Consider the following 18,640-nt stretch of genomic DNA (forward strand, 5'->3'; position numbering starts at 1 on the left):
TTCTGTGGTTCTCTCTCAGTTTGAGGTGACGAGGAGGCATGATCTGAGGCATGAAATCCGGAGGTGGTCATTCTGATCGCAAATGGAGCTCTCTATTCAATAAGTGACGCCTCGATGTATTGGGGCAGTGCAGTACAGTCACCCCTACTCTCAGTACAGCTCACATCCAGTTTACTTGCAAACTAAAACACTAACGAGGGCTGGGCTTAGGGTGACTAGCCTAGGCTCACCCTCTGCTTACCTTTGCTCAGCTTTGGCTTAGGTTAAAGCAGCTACAAATCGGTCCCCACACTTAATATGGATTAGGTACGAAGTTCTTGTTGCGGGTGATTATATAGGTACAATGTAGTAATTGTAGTAAGTATTCTGTGCGGGCGAGCTAACGTTACTCAGGTGTAGGTAAAGCGCGTATGTACTATTAGTTAGTGTCCGTGAGGTATATGATTCGCTTGTTGAACGAAAGCGCGGAACCTCTCAACTTGAGATCTCTCGAGCTTCAGTGGTCGTTTGATGACGATTCGGATCACTCATACGAGGCGCTTTCGGGGTTTTTCCAAGAGTTTCAGGGGCTTGAGGAGTTGTTCCTATCCACATCCGCCCCTGCGTACCCAGTAGAAATCTGGCGAGTAGTGTTACATCACCGTGCTTCCCTTCGGAGATTTGTGCATCATCAGCATGAGCGACCCTTAAGTTGGTACCGGCAGCGGGTCGATGAATTAAGTTTTCGCCGTGAGATTGATTCGCCTAATTTCGAATCCTTGGAACCCAGCGACTGTTGGTCTTTAGGGAGATTGGATCTGACTAGTCTCGGGCTTTGTTGCAAGCCTATTACTATGGTAAGTAGCAAATGTAATAATGTGTGGCTGAAATTGTGATCAGAAAATGTTTGTCTCTGAATTTGCCTCAAGAACAACCTTGCAAGTTTTACACGTGAGACAGTCAGGCCCGTACCTGGATTATTCTTCAAGCTCGGCCACGATGACCGAAGTAGACTATGATGGATGTTTTGAGCACGCCACCTTATTGCTATGTCGACAAGACGCGCCTTGTGGTATCGGGAATTTAGACACCGAGGATGCAAGTAAACGCCTCCATTTTCGAAAAGTTGTTCAAGGAAAAGATGCAGAGTTATGGGCACTACACGAACGTGAAAAGCACGTACTCGCTGGGTGCCCCTATGATAGGCTTTTCCATGATGAATATATGAATATGTAGAACGAGAGACTGTTTGCCCAAAGCGGACTAGCGTGTACCATACGGTTGAGGCCGATCTGCCGGATTGTTCCTGAAACGCTGAAGCTTCCAGCTCATCCGGCCATCCATCACGGACGGACACCCCCGCCCGATCACCTAAGAGCCCTCCGACCTCGTTCCTTCATCACCGAGTGACGCAGCTGCTGCACGATCGGCTTCCATAGGGTGCATCTTATCATCATCCAAGACAAGTCTCGTGAAGCAGCGCATGGTCCGCTGCGGCGTCGTGGCGCAGCACAACGTCTGTACTATGTAAAGTCACCATCCGACATGACTCGAGGCGGGGGAGTCTAAAGTATATCAGATTAACATTCTCATCGCCCTGTATATAGTTTGCCGGAACCGATCGCTTAGCCCGCTTCACTCTCAGAGCGCCCGGCTTCACCACAACGAGGGAAATGGTGACCTGAGCACACGATGGCCTCCTCGCACGACGGCGTCCGCTTCGAGAAGCTCGCCTCCAGGCGGAGCTCGCCGAAACCGTCCCTCGATTCTCACCGTGCGTCCGCCCCGCACGACGCCGACGATGATGACGATGAGGCCTTCGCCCTTCTTTCCGGGGACGTCTCCTCGCTTTCCGACAACGACAACATCGAGCTGGACGACCTCGGCTCCGTTGACAGCCCCCATGCTTCCTCCAGCCTGGGACACGATCGGCCGGGCCACACGCGCGGCCTTCACGAAGCCGAGGGATGGATCCAGGATGCGATCGACGCCGAGCGAAGCCTCACGCGCCGGGAAGCCATCCGTGCGTATCCTATGGCCATCTTTTGGAGTTTGATGGTGTCTTTGTGTGTGATTATGGAGGGTATGTCAATCGCGCCCGTCTCCATCTCACTATCTCACTACTCGTCTTCCTCCCACTCGCTTTCTTCACCACTTTCATCGGTCTCGCTTACGGGTCTTGTAAGCCATCCGACTGCATGGCGACTAATAAGCCGGTTCATGTGATGCGAACGAAAACGGCGAGATGCAAGGGCATGCCTACTGACCGCAATAAACAGGCTACGACACTATCCTCATCAGCAGCTTCTTCGCTCACCCCGAGTTCTCCAAGAAGTACGGCGACATAAAGGACAGCCTTGGCCGCGACCAGCTGTCGCCCATGTGGCAGGCGATCCTCGGGAACAGCAGCACCTTTGGCTGCATCATCGGCGTCCTCGCCAACGGCTTCATCGTCGAGCGGCACGGGCAAAAGGCCGCCCTCGTCGGCTCCCTGTGCGTGCTGTCCGGCTGCATCTTCATCACCTTCTTCGCCGTCGACAAGATCATGCTCATGTTGGGCCAGATCGCCTGCGGCCTGCCCTGGGGCGTCTTTGCTTCCTCGGCCCCGGCCTACGCGTCCGAAGTCCTCCCGCTCGCCCTGCGCGTCTACCTGACCACCTGGACCAATATGTGCTTCATCATCGGACAGCTCATATCCGCCGCCGTCCTCGCCGGCCTGCTGCCCCGGCGGGACGAGTGGTCCTTCCGCATCCCCTTCGCCCTGCAGTGGTCCTGGCCGGTGCTCCTCGTCCCGGTGCTGCTGTTCGCGCCCGAGTCCCCGTGGCACCTCGTGCGGGCCGGCCGGCTCGACGAGGCGGAGCAGGCGCTATCCCGCCTGCAGAGACGCAAGGTGAGCAGCCTGGACGCCAAGGCCCGGCTGCGGGAGATTGTCGAGACGGACCGGTTGGAGCAGGCCCACCAGACGGGGACCAGCTACTGGGACTGCTTCCGGGGCGTCGAGCGGCGCCGGACGGAGATCGCCTGCGTCGCCTTCGCGGGGCAGGTGCTCTCTGGCTCGACGTTCGCGTACAACTCGGTTTACTTCTTTCAGCAGGCCGGCCTGAAGCCGCAGGACAACTACGATCTCAACGTAGGCGGGACGGCGCTGGCCCTGGTCGGAACCGCCGTCAACTGGGTGGCGCTGATGCCGTATTTCGGCCGGCGCCGCATCTACCTCTGGGGCATGGCCAGCATGGCCGCCATCCTGTTCTTCATCGGCGTCCTCGACCAGATCGCACGTGCGCCGGGCGCGGCGGCGGCGGCGGGGCCCATCGGCTGGGTCCAGGCCTGCCTCACACTCGTCTGGACCTTCACGTTCCAGCTGTCCGTGGGCCAGCTCGGGTGGGCAATCCCTGCCGAGGTCGGCTCGACGCGGCTCCGCCAGAAGACCATCTGCGTCGCGCGCTTTACGTACTACATCGTCGGCCTGCTGGCCAGCACCGTTCAGCCGTATCTGATGAACCCGACCGCCTGGAACCTCAAGGGGACGACGGGGTTCGTCTGGGGCGGCTCGGCGTTCGCCACCTTCGTCTGGGCTTACTTCCGGCTTCCCGAGACCAAGGGGCGCACGTACGAGGAGCTGGACTTCCTCTTCCACAACAACGTTCCGACCAGGGACTTTGAGAGCACCGAGGTGGAAATCTTTGACGGCGGCGAGAAGATCTTGTCTCCTCCTTCTCCTTGACTTCTTGACTCGAGCACTCCTTTGGAGATTTTGTGCACCTGACACTAGTTCCATTTATTAGCCATCTTGTCGATCCACATCTTTTCTCATCTTTTCTCCCTGACGCGCCCCTCTTTTAGATCTCAACTGTATCTATGGGCCTGCATCTTCATCTAGGTTCAAGGGTTTACAGAGATTGCCATGAGTCAACCCCCCCACTCTTCAGCACCCCCCACGATAAATCTAGTGTATCTGAATTATCTAGTAAGGCTGAAACTTGTATTATCATGGCATCAAGGGGTTGTTGATAGTTAATTAAATGAAGTGGTGGTGGTCTTAATGGCATTATTAATGGTATGCCGAAACGTGGGGGCTCCGAAGGGTGGGTAGGTAGACTTATAATTAGCCCGCCTAGGAAATGTTGAGACAAACCCCGTGTCAGGAGCACCCAACTGCAAAGTACGCAAGAGCACGAATTGTGCAGTTGACCTAGCTGTAGCCGCTACGATCGGCAAGCCCGTTGATACTGTTGCCAAGTGAACAGGTGATGCCGATAGGTTTGGGGCTAAGTGATGTCTAGTAGTACAAGAAAGTAGCCGGGTCTTGGCAGATCGAAAATAGATGAACAGATCTAAGGAATTGAAATGCAATACATTAGAGTTCAAGTTGGTGATTATTCATTAATATCTATCTATATAAACTAGTAGGCGTCACTCGTCTAGACAAATCCTCTTCATACCACATTGGACAACAACTAACAATCACACTTCACTACAACATTCACACTTCACTACAACATTCACACTTCACTACAACATTCACGACTGCAACAACAATAACCCTCTACTGCAACAATGAAGCTTTCTATTGCTGCCCCCATCTGCCTGCTCTTCGCTACAGCGGTTAGCGCGGAGTCTTTTGTAGGCGTTGCCCCCTTTCCTCCTATCCTCTCATATAAACTATGAAGACTAACTAACACACTTAATCACTAACAGTGTGGCTCTACGCCTGACTGCTGCTGGAAAGATCTCGAAGCATGTGAGAAGAAGTTGGGCGGAAGGTGCTTCGCAGGCGCTAGATTTCAAACTGAAAAGGGTCACTTTTGCCAGGATAACAATGTCACACTGGCGCAGTGCGACGCCGACTGCTGCTCGGTCTCCAGGAAGGTCGGCATTGGCTGCTAATCTGCTCTTGTTTATCATTTTGGGGAAATTTATAGGCAGTCACTATGGAATTAAACGCGTTGCTTATTGCTTACCGTTCTGCTTTGACAACCCCGGTGAATGACCAGCTCCTCCAAACATAAACGTCCAATAATGGCGCTATGCTAACAGGAAGTCCCTGCTGACAACCAACCTGCTTATTCAGAAACCAGGGGAGTTGCGGATGTAACGTTCGCGCTAGCTCGATCAGGCATGTTAAAAGTCCGCAGCGTCCGCTATCTATCCAGAAGCAGGAGTTGTTTATCTCCGAGCCCAAGCAGTGGTGTCGATCAGCTGCAATGACAGCTTAGAAATCGTCCACTCCATTAGTCATGCCATAGTATTACTGTCCAGCATTGTCCCCTCCTGCAGAGAGGCTCTCCTTCGAAACCCCCTCCGCAGGAGGGGATTCTCCACGTGATGGATGGAAATGGCTAGGGATGTCTCGATAGATCCATTGGGATTTGCTTTGCTCGTGGCGGACATTAAATAGAGGCCACCGCCGACCCAGACGGACGTGAAGATGACGACCAGATAGAGCAGTATCAGCATTAGCAATACCAACAGCACTTATATCCTGCATACACCTTGAAGCAGCCCAGCATCGCCACCACATCAAAGGAGCAATCAAGCACAAACCCATCATCACAATGTCTGGACAGCAGGGACGCAAGATCGCCATCGTCGGCGCCAGCGGCACCATCGGCGGCGTCACCCTCAACGCCCTGCGTGAGAAAAACATCCACACCATCACCGCCGTCACCCGCGCCGCATCGTCCGCCACCTTCCCCGCCGACGTGATCGTCAAGGCGGGCGACTACGCCGACGAGGAATTTCTCCTCTCAGCCTTCCGCGGCCAGGACGTCGTCGTCCTCCAGCTCGGCATGGATGGCTTTATGTCCGTCCAGCCGTCGCTCATCCGCGCGGCGGCCAAGGCCGGCGTCAAGTGGGTCCTCCCTACCGAGTTCGGCTCCGACCTGGTGCCGTCCAAGCTGCGGGACGCCAGCCCCCTCCTCGCGATCAAGGAGCAGTTCCGCAACCTGGCCGAGGAGCTCGGCATGAGCTGGGTCGCCGTCGTCAACAACCCCTGGTTCGACTGGTCGCTCGAGCGGGGCCTCTGGGGCATCGACATCAAGGGCCGCTCGGCGCGGCTGTTCGGCGACGCCGTGAAGCTCCCCACGACGACGCTCAGCAACACGGCCAAGGGCACGGCGGGCCTGCTGAGCCTGCCCGAGGCCGAGCTCGAGACGTTCCGCAACCGGCCGCTGTACCTCAAGTCGTTCTACATCACGCAGCGGGAGATGTTCGACAGCGTCCTGCGCGCCACGGGCACCGAGGAGAAGGACTGGAAGGTCGAGGTGCTGGACATCGCGCCGACGGTCGCCGACGCGGAGGAGAAGTTCAGGCAAGGCGACCAAGGCGCCGTCTTTGTCGCGTTCTACGCCAACCACATGCGCGAGGGCCGGGGTGGCGACTACAACGCCAAGGTCGGCGACCTGAGTAAGCTCGGCATTGCGGAGGAGAATCTGGACGAGGTTGTCAAGAAGGTTGTTCAAAAGGTCGAGGGCCAATAGATACAGCGTGGCCGTTTGTATTCTGTGGCTAGCGCGAAGGCTCATTACATGTAGCGATCAATATACTGTGTGACGACAAAAGAAGATTTTTGGTTGCCATTGCGAACCACAGCTTATATACCATGACCGTTACTCCCCCTCCTTGATTAAACAAGGGGGAGACTCAGCTGTTTCCAAGAGACAAGCAGTTCATCTTTTGCCGGAGACCAGAGAGCGAAGGCTGAAGAGAATTTGTGTTGAAATAGAAGTAGAAAAAAAGCATTACTGTCGGGATGCTAGGCATCTCACAGAGAACGGGCCGGCCTAAGACCACGTGATTTACCTTAGATTGCCTGGCATATATCTCAATAGTGCTAGCAATAACTACACTTGTTGAATAGACTCTTATACGTGCATGTACGATAAAACAAGGGGTGAACCAAAGATCTATTATCCGTGACTATCTTTCCTAAGACTAAGTGTTGCCTAGTGTGCTAGCCTTAAGTACTTCGTACAAGCGAGTCAGTCTGGTATAATAAGTCTTTGCCCTTCGTACCCGAGGTCTGAGTAACCAATATGGTGGACCTCTTATTTCAGTGTCTGAGTCGTAATGACTGTGTCGGGTTTGTCGTACGATCATGTGACATTGTTATTCCAACAATACTCCTTATGCTCCTTCTCTTCTTTAATACCTAGTAATATACTGAAGTAACTACTATATAAACCTAACTAATTGGATCTTGTGACACTGGCAATTTTCTCACGTCGCTAGGGACAAGGGCCGCACTGAGCGCATTAGATCTCAGCAAGGAGTTCGTTCTAAATCGAACGACACTGAGAAAAGTGCCGGAGCCAAAGTTGAGCGGAAGGTTCATGTCGTTGAACCAAGATTCATCGACCGTCGTGTACTGGTTATCACTGTCGACAAAGAGCCAAGGTTGGAAGCAAGAGTTACTGCATGTGCGTGGTTGTTCGTTGTGGATGTCACGAAATATTCGACGTCTTTCGAGGCGGTAGCCAAACGAAAAGGCCGGGCCGAGAATCTTCGGGTCCATGGAGAACCGGGATGCCAAGGCCACCTCGTATTGATGAGTAGCACGAAGAACATTACCGACGGCGTGGGCGGCGGGAGGGCGCAAGTCCGTCGCGTGATGCGGGACATCTTGCCACAGGTAGTAGGCCTGGAGAGGATGGCCGTGTGGCGAGAGGGTGAGATGTTTCGAGGAGTGGACCTTGAGGTCTTTCATCACACTCAGGCGGCCAGACATCCACTTCAAAGTAGAAGTAGAGAGGTTGAATTGGGTCTCAAGATCCGGGGGTAAACCGGTACCGGACCAACCGAGATTGAAATATGTTGAGCGCCAAGAACTGTGGCACGCCTTCTGGTGCATATTCGACCAACCAACGATGTTGTCTGTGGGAACGGCGGTGGCTCCAGGGATGTCCGGAGCGATACCGTCGAGGGTGTTTTGGCTGTTACCCCCGGATACGTTGTCCGCTTCATTACAAGCGTATGCTGTGTACACGCCAGGAGAAGGGAGTTGCGCGTATTTCCACCAGTTGCTTTGATCGTTCGCATGTGTATCGTTTGTGAACCAACCAGCTGCGACAGTATCGGAGTCTCGAGAGAGCAGCGTGTGAGGCTGCAGGCGGAAGCGGAACGCCTCACCGCCTTGTTGAAAGTTGCCCATATTGGAGAGATATTGAGCAATGTGGCTAGGAATGTGGTATTCACCGCTAGTACCCATGAAGTTCAGGAAATTCTTCTGCTCGGTTGTGAGGTTGTTACCGTTTGTATCTTGCAAGAAGAGAGCGCGGTACCACCACATTGTCATGCAGTAGTATCGAAAGAGACCAATGGGGATGTGCTTTCCACCAGTAGAGTAATGTAATTGGATGAACACCCAGACTTGGGTGACCAAGTCGTTGAAGGGCTGAGCATCGACCGTAAAGACATTCTCGATGACCCTTCGATGAGATGAGAGGTCGATGTCACTCCACCCGGAGAGGGGAATGGTGCTCGAGATGGGCTTCGTGACCTTGCCCGTGGCGGATTGGCCACCTTTTGGCATATGAACTGCTCCCTGAGGAGCGTCTTTGTCCATAGTGGCCTTGGAAGGTCGCCTTTAGCGGCGAGCGGCCTTGGAGGGGTTGTTTTCAGCAGGCGACTGTCGTCCGAGCGGTCGTTGAGGTCGTTTTCGCGCAGTGCTTGAAGATGGGAGAACTTGTCGCCGGAGAGAATGGTGCAAGCTAGCCGAACGCGTGCTTACAAGGAAGTGTGAGTGCCTATTGGATAGAGCTCTTAACCAATAAGAAACTGGATGAAATATCGGAATGATAATCTGCCATTGCGCAAACACAACGTATGAAGTTGTCGTGAGGGACTGCGGATCACGGTCCAGAATATGAAAGTCACTGAAGTTAATCTTTTGAGTGTAGGGTTAGGTATGATCTCGTCAATCCAACCGATAGGACCCCTGAACTTGATGATGTTACTTGATCATTCAGGCTTATTCCCGCCAGTATGGAAGAACTAACTGAAAGACTAAGTTCTCTATATATGTCCGCTCGGTTGTTCAATTCGGTTTTCATTCCCGGGCCTCCGGGAAAGCCCCCAGACGGAGAAAACGGTGTCGAAGATCCAGACCGACGCAACCGACTCCGTCAAGGCCGCCAATCATCGAGGAATTTCCCTCCACGTGTGGCGGGCAACCCGGATGATCTCCGTCGAGATTTTCGATCTATTGAAGTGTTCCCGCCGGTCTAGTGCCCATTCGGAAGCTGGCAACCGATAAGATGAGGGGTCTGCGCTGTTCGCCCTGCGGTCCCCCCTGAGCATTCAGTCATCATCAGAAGTGAACGTTGCCATGTTATTTCAAGGTTTCTTCAATGGCCAATCACGACGTTGGCATTTACCCACGGGCTTGCATTTATAGGGAGAAGAGGAAAAAGAAGAAAAAGCTTAAAGATTGGAAAAAGAAAAAAGAACCGAGCTGCGATGTAAGCTCCGAAGCTCTTACGCGACGCTGCATTCCGTGTGAATACTAAGGGCTCATAAAGGGGGATCATTTTGCCCGTTGGCCACGGAGACGTGTAGCCTGCTCCCTCGATAGGTGCTTGATACTTCACTCGCAGTCCACTTACACACGGCATCGTAAGAGTAAAGAGACGAGGCCCGATCCCACCATGGTCCAGCCAATCTTCGCCATCCTGGCCCTGGCCGCCTCGGCGTCGGGGGCCTTCACCGGCAACCTCAACTACTTCTCGCCGTCCAAGCACCACGCTTCGCTCGGCGTGTCCATCAACAAGGTAGCCAGGCGCACGTACGCCAACTCGCACTGGGACCCGACCCGGCTCAACTTCACCCACGGCGTGGCCTCGGGCGATCCGTTCGAGGACAGCGTCATCCTCTGGACCCGCGTGGCGCCGTCGGTTGACAACGACCAGAGCAACGTGACTGTGAGCGGCTACGTGCCCCTGTACGATCACAGCAACGAGCCCTACGTCGAGAAGAGCGACTCGCCCGTCTGCGTCGACTGGAAGATCAGCACGAGCAAGACGCTCGACCCCGTCGTGGACGGAGGCACCGTCTACACGAGCTCCGACGTCGACTACACGGTCAAGGTCGAGGCCAGGAAGCTAGCTCCCTTCACCGTGTACTGTGAGCCGCCCTGTCCCCGATCCCCCGCCCGTGTATGTGTTCAGGGCGCTGACGCGCAGGATTCAAGATTACCAGTTCAGCGTGTGCAACTCCAACAACACGTCTCCCGTCGGCCGCACCAAGACGATCCCGGCCAAAGACTCCAAGGTCAATACGCCTGTCAAGCTTGCCGTGTACTCCTGCAGCAACTATCGTATGTCGCTCTCGCCCTTTTCTTTGCGAGCGACCCTTGAACTGACCCTGCCCCTTGATAACAAGCCTTTGGGTTCTTCAACGCGTACGGAAACCCCGTGCGGAAGGACTCGGTTGACTATGTGATTCATCTTGGCGACTATATCTATGAGTACGCAAATGGAGAGTACGGTTGGGGCAACTCTCTGGGGCGCATCCCCCTTCCAGACCGTCAGATCTACACGTACGTGGTGCTCTTCGTGTTGACCACGACGGTTTCTAACCGAATCGCAGTTTGTACGACTACCGCAAACGTTTAGCAACTTACAGGACCGACCTGGACCTGATTGCCAGCCACCAGAGCTTCCCTTGGATCCCCGTTTGGGATGACCACGGTACGTGTTGGACCAAGGCCGCCACTCTGGGTCGATACTGACTCGGAACAGAGGTAGCGGACAACACGTGGAGAGACGGCGCTGCCAAGCTAAACAACACCGAGGGCTCGTTCATCGCCGACGGAGGTGTCTCGGTCGATCAGCGCAAGATGAACGCCGTGCGTGCCTATTTTGAGTGGAGTAAGTTTGGGCTTTCTTGGTTGACTTCTCACACACGCTGACGGCTCCAAGTGCCCATCCGTCAAGTCGACATGGACGACAACCTCCGAATCTGGAGAGAGTTTAACTTTGGCGACCTGTTTGACCTGGTCATGCTTGACACCCGCCAGTACGACCGCGCTGTAAGTCGGATACCCCGTCTCTCAGGGTGACGTTCCTGACCGGGGTGGCTTCAGATCACGGACGTCTACACCAACACCGACTACATCCACGCCATATCCAACGACGCCAGCCGCTCGCTGATGGGTCCCCGCCAGGAGGCGTGGTTCTACAAGACGCTCCGCGACAGCTCCTCCCGCGGAGCGGCGTGGCGCGTCATCGGCAACCAGATCGTCTTCAGCCGCATGAACGAGAGCGCGGCCTTGGGCGACGAGAACCCGCTCAACTACGACGCCTGGGACGGGTACCAGGCGAACCGCAACCGCACCTTCCGGGTGCTGTACGACGACAACGTCGACAACAACATCTTCCTCGCCGGCGACTCGCACGCCTCGTGGGTCTCGGACCTCGTCTGGCTCGGCGAGCACGACTACGACCAGGCCACCGGCGCCGGCTCCGTCGGCGTCGAGTTCGCCGGCTCCGCCGTCAGCTCGCCCTGCCCGATCGGCCAGAACACCTCGCTCGCCGCCGCCAACAGCGCCTCGGCCTGGCTGACCGGCGCGAACCGCGAGCTGCAGTGGCAGGACCTGTACTACCGCGGCTACTACGAGCTCAGCATCGGCTACGACGCCGTCAACGCCTCCTTCTTCGGCATCCCCACCACCCGGGTCATGCAGGGCTACGAGATATCCCTCGCCAACTTCACCGTCCTGGCGGGCGAGAACAAGCTGCACCGGTGGGACGGCTCCGTCGTCGCCGGGGGCGTTGTCGAGAGCGGTAGCTTGAAGAACGGTGACGTCGTCCAGACGAACTTGACCCACGACACGGCCACCGGAGAGTACCTTACGTACAGCCCTCTATGAGTGCGCCGGCGGATCTTGGATAGATGGATGCCTTTCTTTGTATGATCTGCGCGTCTCACCATTACTTAATAGCGATTTGCTGAACGAGCCAAGCACTGCATCCTGTTCGCCTGAAGATGAGTGAGTCCCCTTGCCACAGGCGCTGTGCAATTTCTATAACTGTACGGCAGTGTCTTTCTTATGGGTCAGACCAAACCGAAACCGTTCTCACACAGCATCACTGGGTTTTTAAGTTTGGAGATCCTCACGAAGATAAGGATGATCATGAGCATGGAATTCTCGTGAATTTCAAACCCCAGAAACACGAAGCTGAAGAAGACGTGAAACATAACCATGGTATTTAATCATACGCAGGATATCTGAAAAAACAACAATGCCACCTGGACCAGCATGCTCGTGATGTAACCTAGAAAACCCCATGTCCTAACCAAATGACTCCTATTCATCCTTCCCCAAGAAATACACTTCCTGTCCTCTAGTTGCCAATGAGCTTGCTGTTGAACACATTGGCGGCGGTCGCGTCCTGGGTGGCGGCGGCCGCCGCAGCCTGGGCCGCCTTGCAGTTGCTGATGGTGGCGGCGGAGGCCTTGCAGCTGTCCTGGAGGCGCTGGCAGATGAAGCCGGCGATGACGCCGATCTTCTGCGCCGAGCCGTGGGCGAAGTCCTTCTGGTTGTTGGCGATGAAGGCGGACTCGCCCTGGCGGTCGGCGAGGCCGGCCTTGAAGGCGATGGAGGGGTCGCTGCAGGAGCCGAAGTTGCCAGCGGCGGCCTGGCGCTTGGTCAGACCGGCCTGGCTGCGGCACTGGGTGTTCTGGACGTCACACTGGGAGACGCCGCCGGAGAGCTGGCCGCTGTTGGCGGCGCGGGCGCAGGCGTTGTGCTGGACGTCGCAAGAGCGGCCGAGGGCGGCGCTCTTGCCGACGAAGGTGTCACCGTTGACGGAGAACGGGCGGTCACCGGTGCTCTGGATGACCGGGGGAGGGAGGCCGCCGAGGGTGCCGGTGAAGGTCTGGACGTTGGTGCCAGCGGCGGCACCAGCACCAGAATCAGCGCCGGCGGTGGCGTTGTTGGCGTCCGCGGCGGCGGCGTTGTTGTTGTTGTTGTTCTTAGCCTTGCAAGAGGCGCCGTTCTTCTTGTTACCGCTGTTGGCGTTGTTGTTGGCGTTGTTGTTGGCGGCGTTGCCAGTTGCGGGAGCGGCGGCGGCGCCGCCTCCGGCAACCTTGAAGTTGGCCACATCGGCGACGTCAGCGGCCTTCAGCTCGCCGGTGCCTCCGGTGATGGTCGGGGTAATGCCCTGGACGGCCGTGGTGATCTCATCGGGGGTGGCGTCGAGGATGAGCTTCTTCTGAGTGAAGATGCAGCCGGTAGGGTCGTCGGCGTTGTCGCAGGTAACGCCCTTTCCGCTGCCGTCGGCCTTGTCGCCGGGCGCGAAGGTGCCGCTCATGAGGGCAAGCATGGGGTCGCCGCCGATCGAGGCAAGCTGCTTCGCAAGCTCGAGGGTGACGGCCTTGTTGTTGGCGGCCGCGCCGTCGGAGGCGGGGTCCTGGTGCTTGTTGACCAGGGCCGCGATCTCGGGGTTGACGGCCTTGTCGGTGCAGGCCGCGCTGGCCTTGCCGACGCCGGCGGTGTTGCGCTCGATGGCCTGGTAGACCAGAGCGGCGGACATGCCGCGGATGTCGTTGGCCGCCTTGGCGTTGGTGAAGGCCTGGTCGGCCGTCTCCTGCTGCAGGCAGGCGAGGTTGGTGACCTGGCCGGCGCCGGCCTTGGCCGCGGAGTCGCCGAGGAGGCCGAAGACGGGGTCGGAGATGGCCTTGGGGTTGTTCTTGGCCAAGAACTCGCGCGTGATGGTCAGGAAGAGCTCGTGCGAGTGTTCCTGGGGGACCTCGCGCTTGGAGACGCGGCGGAGGTGCTGGGGAGCGCCGGCCACGAGACCGAGGAGAGCCGAAGAGGCGAAAGCGACAGTTTGGTACTTCATCTTGTCCGAAAGTGATTTTTGAAAACAAAACAAGTCTGGGTCTTCTATCTGCTGTGGAGCAAAGGGATACTGGGAGAAGAGTGGCTAGAAGAACGCAAGTTGAAAAAGATCGATTGCAAGCAATGCAAAGAATGGAAGAGCTCACGGAACTCGGAGTAGAAAAGAATGAATGAAACGAAGTGAGTGTTGTGTGAAGTTGTGAAGCTATGGGCAGGAACGAAAGATCTGCTCATGGCAGGGAGATCAGTCCGGTTTATATGGAAACGAACGGACGAGAAACATGATCAGAGCAACCCCTGGTATGTCACTGAACATCGGACGGTCCAGAGCATAGCATGTTGATCAGCCAGCATTCATTACCCGTCGGCTGAGGCGTGGCTCGAGGAGTTCGGACCCTCGACCCCGTCTCCGGGGTGAGAGGCCGGGGGACCAAGGCGCGTAAGGCAACTTGAGACGAGTTGAGTCGGTTGAACCGGCTTGGGGATATTGCCAGGTCCAGGAACTTGGCGAACCCGAATGAGTGGTCCGGCATGGGCCAGGGTTGAGGTATTACCGCAACGAGTTACCACTTCACGGTTAAGCCAGCCACTCCACGAGGCGAACCTGACGCGAATCCAGGCTTGGAGAGAGCCCTGCGTCAATCATGGCGGTATGGCTCGCGTGGCCCGCGGATATTCGACTGCGCTGCGACCAATCATGAGCGGGTCTCGGCAAGCCGGCCGGACAAGACGGTGTGAAGTAAAGGATGAGCACGATGATCAGACACACCCAGCCGCAAGTTGTCCTGCGTTGAGTTTCGCCAGGGATGAAGGCGGTTGTGTTTTGGGTTGGGGGGGGGGGGATCTTGTCCTGACCTACATATTGGTACGCGCCCCGGGGCAGAAATGCTTAGCTGCTCAAGAGACCAATGGGAAACCTCCTACGGTCTCCGGATCACGGGGATGCCGTATGGTCGCGGTGGGTAAGGGGTCACTTTTCATTTCTTCAAGGCTTAGCGCAGGGGGTTTCTACAGACTATCTTTGCCGCGGCTTTCTAGAACGGCCGAATACTTGCGCCTCTGGCAGACAGACTGCACTTCAAAAGAGTTTCGCTACCCCAGAAACGGTGTCCGGGGGACAACAAGCTCACCTATTTTGGCATCTCGCGCCGAATCCTCTCTCTGGTGCCACTTACCCCCCGGTCTGCCAGCGGCATTCCATCTTTTGCACGCGAACATACTCCAGGTGATGTTCGTACTTGATTGTTTGTCATGGTAGCGGGGAGCCGGAAGACCATGGGCCGGTGAAAGCCAGTCAGTCCCTTCTGGCATTCTCTAGAATGAGGCAAGGCATCCGCTGTCATCGAGGCGCAGAGATCATGATTTCGTCCAGACTCATGCGCGCACTGAGAGTGGATCTACACCTGATGCCTGTCTTAAGATCTACTGTTTCAGAATATCAGAGCCTTCAGACGCACCAGTGCCACCCTGTTAGGATTTCTGACCCCATCACCACGCGGTCTGGACCACCCTTGCGTGTCATCCCTTGGTTGCATTGACAGGGCAGCGGCTGCGGGATGTGGTGGACGGGCAGGCAAGTGAATTCAATGGTAGGCATGTCGTCCACCTCATCCGCTCCCAAGTGACGCGATCTACCTCTCATCTTGGATACCGGCTTAGAGAGATTGGTTGAGAATCCCTACTGCGTGACTCGAGGTTCGTCGCATGTGCATGAGCGCAAACAAAATTGACAGTGTTGAGATGACGGGTTGATTCAGGCACTGAAGGCGGATCAGGATCAGGAACTCTCGGTAACTTCAGGTCTGCCGCCCTTCGCCGGAATCTAACCTCAATCAGGTTAGTAACTAATTAGACGATCACAAAAACCCGGAAGAGCAACTCTAATGTCGTTTCCCACGTAGGTTACCTACCATACCTGTATGTCCCCATGCTTAATTTGCGAGCCTTAGCGTCCGTCCCGTCTGATTAATAAGTTCAGTTCTGTCAAGCAATGGTCTTAATATCTATTATTTAACGCCGTTCATCGCTAGGGGACGACCCTTGGAGCAGCAAGCCACGCTTGGCATTTCTTCAGCGCAGGAGAGTCGAACATGGCCCATCGACAAGTGCATATTTCGGCGTCCTGATGATTATGGTTAAACGAAATTTGACAAGAAGGAGAGCGTGTTATATCGTTTCAGCTGCTCTATGGGAAGCAAGCTGGCATCTGGCAGTCCCGAGGGGGGTTAGCTTATGCTGAATCCATACCGTATAGCCGGCACCTCCCTGCTCCTATTATCACGGTGACACCCAAAGTTTTGCTTTGTTCGGACCCCAACTTCTCGCTTAGTAGTACAGGCTTCTGAGCCGTGGTTCTGAGTATCGCCCAACATTTCGCTATACCTAGACCAGGGCTTGCATCCGATATATGGGTCAAGCGGAGTCTGTAACAAGGTTTGTTGCCGCGGCACAGAGTAGCAAGCTCTCTTCACGAAGCCCTTGTCCTTGTTGTCATTTTGCTGCGTGTGCTCTGCTGTACAAATGCAGTCTTGCCGCCGCTAGCCTTCGTGGGTAGAGACCTCTTTTTGCCATTGGTGTTCGAATCCGGTGCGAGACTTTGGTGGGTTTTAAATGGGTTTGAAGACTTTCAAAATGGTTTAATTGACTTTAAGTAGATGGGCTCCCCTCGTTTCCTCGCGGCTAATCAAGTCGAGGCCCCTTGTATCTCCTATTCGCGTAACCAAACCAGTTTGCCACAGAAAAGAGAGCCATTACACCCAGTACAACGATTGCATAATCTTTTACTGAATCAGCCAGAATCATCAGCGGTATAGGGGGGTGAGCAGGGGAGGGGTGCGTACTCATGTTGGATGCAGAGACCGGCATAACCACAGGAAAGACGTAAAACACCAAGGCCAGAAGACCGTGAACTATCGTCAGAGAATTGGCGAGTAGCCCCGCAACGCCCGGCAGTCTGAATTTCCTCCGCGGCAGCACCTTCTCGAACGCCGCTGGTCCCCGGGCCCGGTGATAGAGGGCCAATGCCGCAGGGAACGCGAAGCTGACTTGCTGGAGGATGAGGCCGGTGGCGACAAGGGCGTTGAAGGCCGTCGAAGACCCGAGGAAGATGCAGCCGAGGGCGAAGACGAGAAAGAAGTTGACGAGAAGCGCGTTGACGGGGACCCCGAGAGTAGGATGCACTTTTCGCAGGAAGGAAGAGAAGACGATTGCATCGTCGCGAGCGAATGACCATGTCAGTCGACTGGCGGTCTGCAAGGCGCCTGTGCATGCAAAGCAGCCGCAAACCGAGAGAATGACCACAAAGGCGGTTGCTGCCGCGCTTGACCCGGTCGCTTGAGACCATATCTCGAGGATGGGGAGTCTGTAAAGCAACGAGGTCATTAGCACGGCTCCCGGAAGATGCGGGATCCGAAATTGTTTGCATGATGGCATATCGTCGTATCCACAGAAATGAGCATGGGGGAGGGGAAGATGAAACTATCTTACGGAGACGACAGCACGGGCTCAAGATCAGTGAAGCTATACAACATGGCCACGCTAAAGGTAAAGGCTGACACAAAGCCGATGGTGACTGTTGAGATCAAGGCCCTTGGGATCGCCGAGGACGCGTTCGTGCACTCTTCTGCCAGATGAACAGCACCGTCGAGACCCGAGTAGATGAAGTTGGGGTTGAGCAGCCCAGTCAAGAAGACTATCCCGCGCGACGACCACCCGCTCTCGTTGACGAAAGTGGTCCAGACGAAGGCGTCATCCTGCTTGTGCTCCGACCGCGCCAGACACGTAACGGTGATGACGACGAAGCCGGCGAGTGACAGGAAGACTGCAGGTTTCTGGTCAGCCCGGCGCGGGTTGCGGGGATTCGTCGATGCAGCATCCTACATCCAACATCATGGATCCATGCGGTACGCTTCATGAGGAAGACGTTGTACGCGGTGAAGGCAACGTTGAAAGCCTGAAAGACCAGAAAGATGTGCCAGGTCTCGGGCACATACGTCGGGTCGAGATAGGCCGCGAGGGAGAGAATGATGACGGGCATCTGGATGATGAAGCCGGCACCGTTCGCGATCCAGCCGAGGAAGTTGATGGAGCCGCAGCAATAGCTCTAAAAGGTCGTCATCATCACCGTGCTTCCATTCATATACCTTTAAGCGCACCACACCACGAGGGGTTCTAGGCGCGCGACTTACAAGACCGCGGCTGAGATGTCTCGGTGCCAAGATACTTGTCCAGTGGTACTGGCCCCCGGCAGTCGGGTAAACGGAAGCGATCTCGGCCATGCTCAGAGCGCAGGCACCCCCAAGCACAAAGATGAGTATGATGCCGTAGAGCAGTGTCACCGGCCCGCCCGAGGTGATGGATATGACGAGCGTTGCAGCGATCGCCGCCCAGCTGTTGCTGATGTTCCATCCCAGACCGACGATCCCCAGAAGCCCAATGTCTCTCTTTGCTGGTGACTCGAGACCGAGGCGACTGAGCTCTGCGTTCTCGTCGCTCGCGGTATCGGTCGAGACAACTGTTTCCGGATTGTTCAGCAGGTTTAATTAACTTTGATCTTCTTTTCCCCTTTCCGAGGGATCTGGCTGCGTACATCTTTCGTCGTCGTCGCCTCCACCATGTGCGCTGGCCTTGGGCTGCGCCTTGTAATCACCTTGGCCGGAAGCCGCTGTTGATAACGCCATGTCTGGCGGTTTGATGAGAGGGAGGGATTTCAAGAAGCCTTTTTCACAGCATCAAAGGGCGCGGCGACTTTTTGAATGATCAAGACCCCCCCCTCCTAGGGTTTTCTGTGAATCGTTCAAGCACGCACTAAGGTGCAAGAGG

The 18,640-nt window shown here is 55.7% G+C and overlaps 8 protein-coding genes across 8 annotated transcripts; 5 read left to right on the forward strand and 3 right to left on the reverse strand.

The window, feature by feature from the left end:
* Positions 1 to 200: 200 nt before the first annotated feature.
* On the forward strand, positions 201 to 1,289 carry LY79DRAFT_660725 (uncharacterized protein; the record flags this gene model as incomplete). The annotated part of the gene is made up of 3 exons (XM_060562777.1): positions 201 to 836; positions 880 to 1,081; positions 1,216 to 1,289. Exons 1-3 carry the CDS (start codon positions 441 to 443, stop codon positions 1,287 to 1,289), a joined length of 672 nt encoding a protein of 223 aa, XP_060412065.1. The 5' UTR covers positions 201 to 440.
* Positions 1,290 to 1,671: 382 nt separating this feature from the next.
* LY79DRAFT_671291 (alpha glucoside transporter) lies at positions 1,672 to 3,703 on the forward strand (the record flags this gene model as incomplete). The annotated part of the gene is made up of 2 exons (XM_060563895.1): positions 1,672 to 2,062; positions 2,259 to 3,703. 2 exons carry the CDS (start codon positions 1,672 to 1,674, stop codon positions 3,701 to 3,703), a joined length of 1,836 nt encoding a protein of 611 aa, XP_060412066.1.
* A 668-nt stretch (positions 3,704 to 4,371) lies between these two features.
* On the forward strand, positions 4,372 to 4,918 carry LY79DRAFT_277241 (uncharacterized protein). The gene is made up of 2 exons (XM_060552082.1): positions 4,372 to 4,602; positions 4,678 to 4,918. Exons 1-2 carry the CDS (start codon positions 4,537 to 4,539, stop codon positions 4,864 to 4,866), a joined length of 255 nt encoding a protein of 84 aa, XP_060412067.1. The 5' UTR covers positions 4,372 to 4,536; the 3' UTR covers positions 4,867 to 4,918.
* A 492-nt stretch (positions 4,919 to 5,410) lies between these two features.
* LY79DRAFT_559513 (uncharacterized protein) lies at positions 5,411 to 6,852 on the forward strand. The gene has a single exon (XM_060558260.1). It carries the CDS (start codon positions 5,535 to 5,537, stop codon positions 6,456 to 6,458), a length of 924 nt encoding a protein of 307 aa, XP_060412068.1. The 5' UTR covers positions 5,411 to 5,534; the 3' UTR covers positions 6,459 to 6,852.
* Positions 6,853 to 6,868: 16 nt separating this feature from the next.
* On the reverse strand, positions 6,869 to 8,936 carry LY79DRAFT_277250 (uncharacterized protein). Its single transcript, XM_060552083.1, has one exon. The coding sequence runs from the start codon at positions 8,540 to 8,542 to the stop codon at positions 7,163 to 7,165; it is 1,380 nt and encodes a 459-aa protein (XP_060412069.1). The 5' UTR covers positions 8,543 to 8,936; the 3' UTR covers positions 6,869 to 7,162.
* A 687-nt stretch (positions 8,937 to 9,623) lies between these two features.
* LY79DRAFT_519445 (PhoD-like phosphatase) lies at positions 9,624 to 11,845 on the forward strand (the record flags this gene model as incomplete). Its single annotated transcript, XM_060555141.1, has 7 exons — positions 9,624 to 10,098; positions 10,166 to 10,291; positions 10,357 to 10,513; positions 10,564 to 10,664; positions 10,716 to 10,844; positions 10,896 to 11,005; positions 11,060 to 11,845. The coding sequence occupies 7 exons, from the start codon at positions 9,624 to 9,626 to the stop codon at positions 11,843 to 11,845; spliced, it is 1,884 nt and encodes a 627-aa protein (XP_060412070.1).
* Positions 11,846 to 12,125: 280 nt separating this feature from the next.
* Positions 12,126 to 13,820, reverse strand: LY79DRAFT_635738 (uncharacterized protein; the record flags this gene model as incomplete). The annotated part of the gene is made up of 2 exons (XM_060562257.1): positions 12,126 to 12,974; positions 13,065 to 13,820. The coding sequence occupies 2 exons, from the start codon at positions 13,818 to 13,820 to the stop codon at positions 12,321 to 12,323; spliced, it is 1,410 nt and encodes a 469-aa protein (XP_060412071.1). The 3' UTR covers positions 12,126 to 12,320.
* Positions 13,821 to 16,498: 2,678 nt separating this feature from the next.
* Positions 16,499 to 18,498, reverse strand: LY79DRAFT_591722 (amino acid/polyamine transporter I; the record flags this gene model as incomplete). Its single annotated transcript, XM_060561316.1, has 6 exons — positions 16,499 to 16,596; positions 16,660 to 17,180; positions 17,306 to 17,639; positions 17,699 to 17,921; positions 18,007 to 18,332; positions 18,366 to 18,498. The coding sequence occupies 6 exons, from the start codon at positions 18,496 to 18,498 to the stop codon at positions 16,499 to 16,501; spliced, it is 1,635 nt and encodes a 544-aa protein (XP_060412072.1).
* Between the last annotated feature and the right edge of the window lie 142 nt (positions 18,499 to 18,640).

The sequence above is a fragment of the Colletotrichum navitas genome, assembly GCF_030913465.1.
Source record: "Colletotrichum navitas strain CBS 125086 chromosome Unknown LY79scaffold_48, whole genome shotgun sequence".
Lineage (NCBI taxonomy): Eukaryota > Fungi > Ascomycota > Sordariomycetes > Glomerellales > Glomerellaceae > Colletotrichum > Colletotrichum navitas.